Source organism: Bos indicus, chromosome 14 (assembly GCF_029378745.1).
Source record: "Bos indicus isolate NIAB-ARS_2022 breed Sahiwal x Tharparkar chromosome 14, NIAB-ARS_B.indTharparkar_mat_pri_1.0, whole genome shotgun sequence".
Classification (NCBI taxonomy): Eukaryota; Metazoa; Chordata; class Mammalia; order Artiodactyla; family Bovidae; genus Bos; species Bos indicus.
In genome coordinates, this window is record NC_091773.1 from 22,359,213 (window position 1) to 22,371,343 (window position 12,131).

At 43.3% G+C, this 12,131-nt stretch overlaps 1 protein-coding gene across 1 annotated transcript; it reads left to right on the forward strand.

Annotated features, from left to right (window-relative positions):
* The first annotated feature begins 6,069 nt into the window (after positions 1-6,069).
* MRPL15 (mitochondrial ribosomal protein L15) lies at positions 6,070-11,634 on the forward strand. Its single transcript, XM_019973947.2, has 5 exons — positions 6,070-6,248; positions 6,789-6,943; positions 7,471-7,636; positions 9,803-9,926; positions 10,360-11,634. The coding sequence occupies exons 1-5, from the start codon at positions 6,138-6,140 to the stop codon at positions 10,695-10,697; spliced, it is 894 nt and encodes a 297-aa protein (XP_019829506.1). The 5' UTR covers positions 6,070-6,137; the 3' UTR covers positions 10,698-11,634.
* Positions 11,635-12,131: the final 497 nt, after the last annotated feature.

The window sequence follows — 12,131 nt, forward strand, 5'->3', positions numbered from 1 at the left end:
CGGTTCACCGGTGGGCGGATGTGGAGTTAATACTGATTTAGGCACCCGACCACGGGAGGGGGCCCAATGCCTATGTACTAGTTGGTGGGGTCTGGGAGGAGCAGAGATGGTCACACTTAAAAGTTAGAATGCCCTGACCTTCGGAAGGTTACGACTGACCACTGGTGAAAAGCCACAACTTGTGAGCTATGGTCTCGTTTTGTTTGGGAGCTCACTGAGGACTGTACCCTGGGACACAGCCTCTGAACGCTGAGGAGCATCTCTGGAATGGGGGGCGTGGGCGAGGTCAGCATCTGTATGATTTTGGTCCAAGTGTTCAGATGGTCAAGCAGCATTTCTGTAGGTTGCTGGTAGTCAGGAGAAAATACGGTTTTGGTGCTTTTCTGAAGGTGGGAAGATACCAGTTTGGGTTCATAAAAATTTTCACCTGGAAGTATCTACTATCTGAAGGCCTATTCTTCGAGTTTTCTCCTGGAACACAGATGCCTCCTTCTTTACTGTCTGAGCCACCAGGTAAGTCCCTGGATGCCTCATTCTTGATCTCCACCCTGAACTCCTTTCAGGGGGTATTGAAGGTCAGGGACTGTTGACTTCATTCTTGTAGAACCAGACGGCAAATGACATTGTCTTAATCTAGTGGAGAGATTTAAAGCTATATTGTTGTTGCCTAGATGCTAAGTTGGCCCCATGGACAGAGGCCCGCCGGGCACCTCTGTCGGTGGGATTCTCCAGGGAAGAATACTGGAGTGGGTTGCTCGTTTCCTTCTCTAAGGAGGTCTGGGTCTTCCTGACCCAGAGAGCGAAGTCGTGTGTCCTGCATTGCAGGCAGATTCTTTAACGGAGCCATCTGGGAAGCCCTAAAGGATATATACAACCTGTCAAAAGAGTAACAACCAGCCCCAAATGGAGCCAAGCCCTTTGTGCCAAGTCTGCATCATCACCAAACTGAAACTCACTACCTGAACTTGTCTGTTTCAGTCTCTGGAAAGATGTCAGAATCAGTCTGGAATTTCCTGGTGGGTATGAGGGTGTTAGAGAGCCTGATAGGATCCCTTCCATCTCCCCCCCAAAATGAGTTAATCTGCTCCCTCTTGATGAAAGTGAAAGAGGAGAGTGAAAAGGCTGGCTTAAAACAACATTCAAAATACTAATATGGCATCCAGTCCCATCACTCCATGGCAAATAGATGGGGAAACAACGGAAACAGTGGCAGACTTTATTTTGGGGGGCTCCAAAAATCACAGCAGATGGTAACTGCAGCCATGAAATTAAAAGACACTTGCTCCTTGGAAGAAAAACTATGACCAACCTAGATAGCATATTAAAAAGCAGAGACATTACTTTGCTGACAAAGGTCTGTCTAGTCAAAGCTATGGTTTTTCCAATAGTCATGTATGGATGTGAAAGCTGAGCGCTGAAGAACTGATGCTTTTGAACTGTGGTGTTGGAGAAGACTCTTAAGAGTCCCTTGAACTGCAAGGAGATCCAACCAGGCAATGCTAAAGGAAATCCGTCCTGAATATTCATTGGAAGGACTGATGGTGAAGCTGAAACTCCAATACTTTGGCCATCTGATGCGAAGGGCCGACTCATTGGAAAAGACCCTGATGCTGGGCAAGATTGAAGGCAGGAGAAGGGGACGATAGAGAATGAGATGGTTGGAGGAAGCACTGACTGGATGGACATGACTTTGAGCAACCTCTGGGAGTTGGTGATGGACAGGGAAGCCTGGCATGCTGCAGTCCATGGGGTCACAAAGAGTAGGACACGACTGAGCGACTGAACTGAACTCTTGTTCTCATCTTCTTTCTACCTCTAAAAGTCCTCTGTCTGTGCAGCTCCTCAGACCTTTCTGCTTGCCATATGGGATGCTGCCCAATTCATGAATGGTTGCATAAAGCCATTAGTTTTTAATTTACTCAGTTGAAGTTATGTTGTTGTTTTTTTTTTTTAAACTGAAGGACAATTGCTTTACAGTATTGCATTGGTTTCTACCAAAGATCAACATGAATCAACCATAGGTTTACCCATGTCCCTTCCCACTTGAACATCCCTCCCACCTTCCCCCCACATCCCAGCCTTCTAGGTTGTTACGGAGCCCCAGTTTTGTTTTTAACAGTCCTTAGGGAGTCCAGGGTAAAGAAGATAGTGAGCAAAGATCTTTAAAAAAAAAACAAAAAACAAAAAACTTCACATTACTCACATGATAGCCAGAATGCTGAAAGTTGAAGGTCTTATACATGTTTTTTTTGTTGTTGTTTTTTCAATCATTCTTGTCCTGAATCTGAGTGCTGAAAATTTTGTGGGTTCTCAAAACCCTTAAATTGATGCTGATTAAAAAAAAGGGGGGGGTGTGGCTTTGGGGATTTTCATTGAGAGGCTCATGAATCTACAGACCAATTTGAGGAAATCTGACAACTGAAACTTCTAAGAACTGATAGATATTAATTTTGGTAATGTTGGATTTCTGTCAGTAACGTTTTATACTTTTCATCACATAGACCTGAATAGCGTGAAAGTTGCTCAGTTGTGTCCAACTCTTTGCGACCCCATAGACTATACAGTCCATGGAATTCTCCAGGCCAGAATACTGGAGTGGGCAGCCATTTCCTTCTCTAGGGGATCTTCCCAACCCTAGACCTAGGATCGAACCCTAGGTCTCCCGCATTGCAGGTGGATTCTTTACCAGCTGAGCCACAATGAAAGCAGAAGAGTACTGGAGTGTGTAGCCTACTGCCTTCTCCAGGGGATCATCCTGACCCAGGAATCAAACTGGGGTATCCTGCATTGCAGACAGATTCTTTACCAACTGAGCTACCAGGGAAGCCCCATTGGCCTAATATTTTGTCAAATTTATCCCCCCCAAATCCATATTTAATGCTGTTTTAATTTTTAATGATCGTCATGTGGGATGTTATTTCTCCCACCATGAATTAAACCTGTACTCCCTGAAGTGGGAGCATGGAGTCTTAACCACCAGACTGTCAGGGAAGTCCCACTTCATTCTTTTATATGACTCAGTGGTCACTATTAACCAGGGCTGGAGTCAGGATGAACTTAAATAGTTGCTGAGGTGTTTTCTTATTACAGGGTCTCCTTAATGTGATTTAAACAGGGGCTAGCACAACACCCCAAGCATGTGGGTGGTTAATAAACATTATCCTGCAATGATGATGATGATGTAAAACTTCTATAGACATAAAGATCAATGACTTAATGACTTATTCACCACACACCCTTAATTTTACATTCTTAAAACATAGGTGAGACTCATCAAATTTTCACTTTTATATGCTTGGTCAACATGTTGCTATGGGATAAATTGGAGTCTACAGCTAACCACAAACAATTATTACTTGTACTATTATTAACCGATGTCCACCAATAACATTACATAGCCTATACAACAAAAAGCATCTACTTCCCAGAAGTGCAGCACACTGTTTTATGTTTCCTGTGTCTCATTTATTCAATAGAAATTTTTTTGATGATAAAAAACAATATTGGAATGAACACTCACCCAGAAGCTCGTAACTTAGTGAAAACTATGATTTTTCTAGATAAGGGGGAAAATTGTGTTTCTTTCTGAAGATTAGGACATATTTTGCAACATATTTTGCAATTTTCTTCCCAGAATTATGAAATTTATAACAGAAAGATGATGAAATATATTGAACTGAGAAGCCTTAAGGTCAGAAACTAGCTTTTATTTTTTCACTGTATTTCTTTCTATATTTCTAAATAGAGTCTGGTCTTGTATCGTCACACTGTTTTACGGAACTCACATATTTGTATTTTTTTTTTCAATTGAAGGATAATTGCTTTACAGAATTTTGTTTTCTTCTGCCACATATCAACATGAATCAGCTACAGGTATACATATGTCCGCTCCCTCTTGACGGAGAAGGCAATGGCACCTCACTCCAGTACTCTTGCCTGGAAAATCCCATGGACAGAGGAACCTGGTGGGCTGCAGTCCATGAGGTCGCTAAGAGTCGGACACTGATCGACTTCACTTTCACTTTTCACTTTCATGCATTGGAGAAGGCAATGGCAACCCACTCCAGTGTTCTTGCCTGGAGAATCCCAGGGACTGGGGAGCCTGGTGGTCTGCCATCTATGGGGTTGCACAGAGTCCGACACGACTGAAGCGACTTAGCAGCAGCAGCAGCTCCCTCTTGAAAGTATTTGTGCTATTAGCTTTACAAAAGGCTTTTTTTTTAACTTTTCAAAAGTACTCATTTTTGGAAGATCTCCCTTACCTTACCTTCAAATAATATGGGAACAAAACTTTGACTTCGTCCATATTTTTGTAACAAGTTCAGTAGCTTGCTCAAATATTGCTCAAATAAAGGAATGAATGCAATGTTTTCTGTAGTTTTTTTCTTTTTCACCCCGACACAAGCAACTTGTGGGATCCGAGTTCCCTGACCAAAGCTGGAACCCCAGGCCCAGCAGTGAAAGCTCAGAATCTTAACCACTGAACTACCAGGGGATCCGCTTTTGTTTTTTACACTTGATTTAAAATAACTTCAAAAAGGTTTAGCTAAACATAGAAATAGCTGCCCTCCAAAATTTTATTTCCACCTTCACTACTTGTGATCACCAGTAGGAACAAATCCCCAGCAAGACGGTGAAACATAAAAGAAACAGTACAGGAACAGGGCATGGTCTGTATCACACTCACTTAAGACAAAAATAAGGAAGCTGATATTTCTGAGTGAAAATAATGTACTTTGGACTGCAGATATTCAACTTTATACTATTAAAAAAATACTACTTACATAGTATAAGAGGCAGTGTATGAATCCTGGCTGCTTACTATTAGAATTTGGTTAGGCTGGTAGCTTATTAGAATTTGGTTAAGCTACCAGCCTTGCCAAGTCTGTCAAAGGAAATAACATCTAACCAACAAGGGGTTGTTTAGTTAGTGAATCAAGCCAGGGTGGCTCCTTCATTAACAGCAAGTGAAGTCAGCAAGCACAGGTTGGTACCAGCCAGCCATTGGTAATAGCTCGACTCTGGGTATTATTCTTGTATCTCAGGGTTGCCAACTGAAAGGCACTCACTATCTGCCTCTACAAGGATGAAGTCAGGAGCCACTGCAGCCCCTGTCTTTCAACAACCCCCTCACCTCAGAGTTCAGGTCTGAGATCAGGAGTGAGGCATCTATGTTCTGGGAAAAACTGACAGAACAGGCCTTCATATATTCAGATATTTTCAGACTTTACAAGCCCAAATTCTTGACTTTCCTTGTGTCTAGAAAAGCAGTGAAATCATTAAAGGGGACACCTGCTCCTCCTTACTAGCAGGAGCTTCTGCAAAATGTGCTTGACTCCACTCATTTCAATTGCTCAGACGTGTCCAACTTTGCACGCCAGGCTTCTCTGTCCATCACCAACTCCTGGGGCTTGCTCAAACTCATGTCCATCCAGTCGGTGATGCCATCCAACCATCTCATCCTCTGTCGTCCCCTTGTCCTGCCGTCAATCTTCCCCAGCATCAGGGTCTTTTCCAGTGACTCTTGACTCCACTAAAATAATATATAAGCCGACCTTCCCCCCTACCTCTTCGGAACTGTTTCCCAGAGCTCAGTGGCTGTCTTCTAGGCTATAGCTCTCATTTTGCCCCAAATAACTCACAGCTCTGTGTTGTGCAATTTTTCAGTTGACAGGGCGTATAATCAGCCCAGCTCCCAGCTCCAAACCGGAACTTCAGCTCCGAGTATGCTATTCGGGGCTCCACGTGGCGCTCGGAGAAGACCCTGCCTCTCTAAGCACCAGACTGTGAGACAGCTCAGAACACACAGTGACACCAAGTCCTACAACGCGCAGCGTTTCAACGCGTGTTTGTGCGGCGAAAGAAAACGCAGCACATTCCAAGCCAAGAGCAAGGCACGATCTCTCAAAATACGGTCCCATCTCCAGTGAACTAAACACAAAGCCAGCTCAGCTCGGAGAAGGTAGCCTAGCGTACCCGCCGCTGCCTGGATGAAGACCGGCTCCCGGCGTGCCCCGAGGCCTGCGGCGCTGCGCGCCTGCTGCACGACGGGGGCGGGGCCGCGGCCGTAAAGCAGCGCCCGAGATCACGTGGGTGTGGATGCCAGGCGCCCTTGCTGCGTCTCATGCAAGCGGGTCATGGCCGGCCCGGTGCGGGGCGCAGCAGGGCCTTGGGCCTTGGACTTGCTTCGGGCCCTGCCTCGTGTGAGCCTGGCTAACCTGAGGCCGAACCCGGGCTCCAGGAAACCGGTAAGGCTGGGGATGGCGCGGGAGTCCTGGGGTCGCGGGTCTAGAGACGCTGTGGGAACGAGGGGCCTTTGAGCCCCTGCACTTGAGTGATGCGGGAAGCCTGCCCCGGTAGTCCCAGCTCTCAGGTTCGGGTTTAGAGGAGTAATCGGGTTAACCTGGGCGGGGAGCGAGGTCGCAGGAGGTGCAGATGATTGTTTCATTCAATATTGGGTTAGCATGAAGTGCTTTTCCATTATACCTGTATCTTAAGGGGAAAGATATTTTACGTTCTGCAAGTCACTGAACACAGCTAGAAAAGCTGTTATGGGTATACTGTCACCTTAAAAATCAACTCGTTGCTTTCGCCAAGTAAGAAAAAAGTTTTCTTTATAATTTGGTGTGTTGACCTCAGAGCAGTTCGAATAGTGCCTGGCACGTAGTGGGTTTGGCCCTTTGCTGGCTGGAAGGATGAATGAGGGCCTTACCAACAGACAGCGCAGAGGTGAAATATACTTTAAAAAGTGCATCTGCAGCTCATAAAACAGTCTTCCCTCCTTCCAGGAAAGACGACGAAGAGGTCAGAGAAGAGGTAGGAAGTGTGGCAGGGGCCACAAAGGAGAACGGCAGAGAGGAACCCGGCCCCGGCTGGGCTTTGAAGGAGGCCAGACTCCATTTTACCTTCGAATCCCAAAATATGGCTTTAATGAAGGACACAGGTAAGTTTGCTTTGTTTGTGGTTTTATTTTTTTGCTTTGCTTTGCTTCTTAGTGTAAAAATTTGTAATTCTGAGAATCACCAAATGATAGCTTGGTAGAAATTTAAATCCACTTCTTTAAATTAGCAAACTTTTGCTACCCTTCCTTTGAACCATTTTTGGTAATGAAGTTTAGCCTGACTTAGTAGAGGAAAAAAGCCAGAGGTTACACTCAGACCTGCAGAATGGAGGTAATGATGCATGCTCTGGAGGTTTAGAATGATTTTATGTTTAGAACTCTGGCCCACTGTCATCACCCAGCAAATGGTAACTGCTCTTACTTTGAGATCCAGTAATGCATAATTCAGATAGTATGTTAAATTTTTCACATATTTATTTGTATAAATGAGCGAAGTAAATGTAGGAGTTTTATTTTAAACCAACTAAATTGATACAGGAGAGCACAGGACAGAGCTCTGCGTTCATCTGGAGGTCTTATAGGAGGATAAGTCTGGCTGAGTTTTCCATCTGTTGTTGGTTTTTTTGTAGCTTCAGACGCCAGTATCAGCCTTTGAGTCTCAACAGGCTGCAGTACCTGATTGACCTGGGCCGTGTCGATCCCACACAACCTATTGACTTAACCCAGCTGGTCAACGGGCGAGGTGTTACCATCCAGCCATCTAAAAGGGACTATGGAGTCCAGTTGGTAGAGGAGGTAAGTCTGAATTAAATTTTTTGGGGAGTTTGTAGATGACTGTTTCTGATTTCCATATAATCAACACTATGCCTCCTTTATTTTTATCTCTTTTTATTTGTAACCATTATGTAGTGGTTGATTGTGTTATATTCAGTTGTGGTTTTAGAAAGCCACTGTTCCCTTGTCCTGGGTTTTGTTCCTGTGTATCCATTCAGCTTGCTGCCTCACTCTGTTTGGTTCTCTGTTCAGATGTCATCCTAGTAGGAGGATCTTTTTAACTTTTTTTTTTCCTTCCAAATTATTTGAGGCTTAAATTATTTTTATTGTGGAGATGTTCTTTATAAAGGAACACTCTCGTATCTGACGGTCTGCCTTATTGTGCCCAAAAGGGTTTTTCTTTGAATATATGAACACCTGATATTTATTACCAAGCAGTGCAGGCATTTTTCATTGTCTTCCTCACTGTAATGTCAGTTTTTTTTGAGTACAGGTGCTTTGACTCATTGCTGTATTTTCAACTGGCTTGTGATAGTCACTCAGTATTTATGGAAGAAAGGGATGAATGAAATCCAGTTCTGATTGTAGGGAAGAGGTTTTCTATTTAGAGGAGTTGGCCAGGAGTTTTATAGGCAAATGAACTTGTACACTGCTAATCAATTAATGCCCCCCCACCCCCTTTTTCTTCTGTGTCAGTAATACAGTTGATCGCTGTGTAAGTGACTAACTTAGCGTCCACTAGAGGGAAGCATAGTTTATGGGAAAACCTTTCAGATCTTTGAAAAAGTAAACTTGGCGATAAAAGTTTTCCAAATAAATGATTTGAAGAGAGAATACCAAATACAGGATTAAGCCTCGGTATTCTACTTTAGGCATATCAAGGAACATGGTTATAAAGTAACATACGGAAAAACCCATGACCTCATGAGACCTTAAACTGCACATCCTAACAGTTGTGGACATATGTCTATTAAACTAGCAGAAATCATTCTGAAATCTATTGGTTGAGTATGTACAGTTATTCATCATTTACAGCTTTGTAAACCAGTTGCCCTTTTCTGGATTTCAGATTTGCAGTCAATATTGGGTAATAAGATGGTTTTGATCTTTTCAGCATAAAATGACCAATTTAGGAACATGTGTCCTAAGGTAAAACAAGATAAAAGAAACTTAATTGATATAAAGAAATACTAAATAGGCATCTTACAGCACTGAAAATGCTGGAAGTAACACTAGTGCCCAGAGACAGGGAAATGGTTAAGCAGTCTATGGAATAGTAATGAGAAATGTCAGGTAACATGGCAAGACCTTGTTTTATTGAGTCAAAGGTCTCATTGATTGTAAAAATGCCTACCAGTATCAGGGAAGGGAGAAATGTGTCTTAGAATTGATGGAATATTTTGAAACTGGGAACCACCTTGTTTCAACCACACGAAAATAGCAGAAAAAATTTTACCACTGCAAAAAGAATGGTAGTGCCACCATCTTTTTATTTTTGTCAGAATCTGTTTTGAAATCAGGCCTAATGAAAGTGACCAAAGACAGGACTTGAAAAAGTTCAGAATTATTTTTACTTCTGTGGTCTCTGCCTCTTTCGCTCAAGAGGGCTGGTCCCCTCCAGACCTCAGCTATTTTGTTCTTCCGTTGGCTCCAGCATGCTTGTTCCCCTGTTTAACCATCTCTTGGCCTCTTGCTTACTTGTGGGTCAGGAAGGTAAGCTTCTGTCTGTATCACATGACATAATGTTGTGGTTAGGAACACAGCCACTGGGACTAGGCTCCCTTGCTTTATGTTCTTGGGCAAGTTGCCCAGGCTCTCTGTGCCACCATCTATGGCATTGGTGTCGCAGTAATTCTATTGGTTTAGAGTTGTTTTGAGGGCTAAACAATCTCCTGTTAAGGAGGTGTTGGGAATGGGTGCTTATGATGGTGCCTGCTGAATATGTAAAATGGAAGTCTTATTATCCCTGCTCTTAGGGAATGAAAACTAAGAAAATAGAGTGGCCTAAAGAAATGAGGAACGATTTGGTGGTGTTTGATAGGACCTCTAAGCAGAGGTGTTAAAGTAGGAGCAGCTGCTGGGCTGGAGGCACTCCGGAGGAGAAAACAGGGCAGGGAGGAGGCCCTCGTGATTAGTTTGCTGGCAGCCCAGCCATCTCCTCACACACTTTGTTTTGATGGATGACAGGGCGCTGACACCTTTAAGGCAAAAGTTAACATCGAAGTTCAGCTGGCTTCTGAGCTGGCCATCGCCGCCATCGAGAAGAACGGGGGTGTCGTCACGACCGCCTTCTACGACCCGCGAAGCCTGGGTAAGCTTGTCCTCTCGGGGCTTGAGTCAACTGCCTCACCAGGGCTTGACTTATTCAGACACCTCGGTTCCTGTTTTGGGAGTTTCTGCTAGTGGTGTGGCTGGTGGGGCTCCGTCTTCTGATACACCTCAGCTAGTATGTCATAAAATTTTTTAGAAAAAAAAAATCTGGAGCTTAAATACCCTATGTTTAGAAATTCACTAATTGTTGGTAACCCAGGAGTGACTTTGACCTTCAAGATGCAAACTTTTGAAGATCAAGTGTTTCCATTTGTTTACTTAAGTCTACTAAGTTAAGAAAAAAATAAAAAGTTTTTGGAATTAAGCTCTCATCTTGGAAATACTTTAATAAATTAAAAGAATATCATAAAGAGAAAACCAGTATATATATCACCAGTATTTGCATCTCTCTTTTTATTAAAAATGTTTTTTAGAAATTCTGTGCAAACCCATCCCATTCTTTCTCCGTGGACAACCCATTCCCAAGCGGATGCTCCCCCCCGAGGCCCTAGTCCCCTACTACACTGACGCGAGAAATCGAGGCTATCTGGCAGATCCTGCCAGATTTCCCGAAGCAAGACTGGAGCTCGCCAAGAAGTATGGCTATATTTTACCTGACATCACTAAAGACGAACTCTTCAAAATGCTCAGTTCTCGGAAGGATCCACGGCAGATTTTCTTTGGTCTGGCTCCCGGATGGGTGGTGAACATGGCAGACAAGAAGATTCTGAAACCTACGGATGAGAAGCTGCTTGAGTACTACAGCTCCTGAGCTCCGTCCAGGGGAGCCAGTGGTAGGGCACTGGAAGGGGTGCTGACACATGTTTCCCACTGCATTGGCTCAGTTTGTGTTTCTGCAGAGGATGATGTTTTCTGTGTAATCACACCTTTTTTTTTTTTTTTAATCAAAATTAAAAATACAGTAAGCAATGACTGCGTGGAAGATGTGGATCTGTGTGTGTCTCAGCAACATGAGCTCGCTGGCACGCTGCCCGAGGGAGTAGGCAGCTCTTAGACCATTTCCCCTTGAGTTTTCCATCATCTTCCCATTCAGGTCTTGTCTTATTGTTGCAAATCAGAATGAATGCAGATGGGCTGGGCTTGCTTTGTTGTCCTCTCGGTGGGGGTCCGAGGGCTGCTGATGAGCTGGTGTGCCTCTTGGTTAGCCCTGAGGATCCTCTTACCCAGAGTCAAGACAGCAAGCCTTTAACCCAGACTGATGAAGATGTTGGATGGGAGTGTAAGGCTGGTGAATAGTTTCTAAGTATTGCAGTGTTTTCTGGCAAGATTGAAATGAAAATTCCAAGTGAATTCATTTTTCTCAACTCTGGCAAAGCTGTCGAAAATAATCAAACCATTAACATTTTTTTTCTTTGAAGAAGGTAAATATTCCAATTGATATAATTTTATTTATTTCCTAGACTTTGGAAACCTTTGTTTTGCAGTCGTTTTAAATGCTTTTGAAGAAAATGGTCAGTGGTTATATAAGCTATAAGAACAGTTGGTAACGTGAAAATTAAACTGTTAATGTAAAAGGTTTAGCAGTCAGTAAGCTTTTTTAGCTTTGCAAAGATCTGTTGTATCTAAACCACGTGGAAGCTTAATTTATCCTGATGTAATTAAATCTTGAATAATTCCTGGTAATTCTTCTACAGTAGAATTAAAATGATTGCTGTTTATTTTATTAAAATTTTTCTTAAAAACCTAAACAGTGCATTATTTTGTCAATTTATCTACCTCAGATATTGCTGGTATAATATTTAATTGATGAAGTAATTTATGTGCCAAGAGGATATTTCAGTTTATGCAGGATTATTTAGTTTGGTTTGTTATTAAGCCATTTCATAGTATCCAGAACTCATAAGAATCAATACTAGGGTTACCTTTTCTGATAGTCACCTGTGAATTTCAGAGGATAGGCAACAATTTTAAAACACGCTTTTATTTCCAGGACACCCGGTGACAAGAGTTGGCAGTGCTGGGATTAGATTTGGCTCCACTCATTGGAGCCCCGGGTCTCAGTGGCTTGAATGAGATCAGGTTTCTCGTTCTCTGAAGTGGAGTGTAGCAATCACTGTAGGGTCGACTGGTCTCTCAGTCCCTGGCTTCCCCCAGTCCTAGAGAGAGGTGCATCTTTAGGACCCAAATACAACCCACACAGAGCCGCTTTCCCCAAGACGAGTCTGGAAGCTGCCACACAAAACGT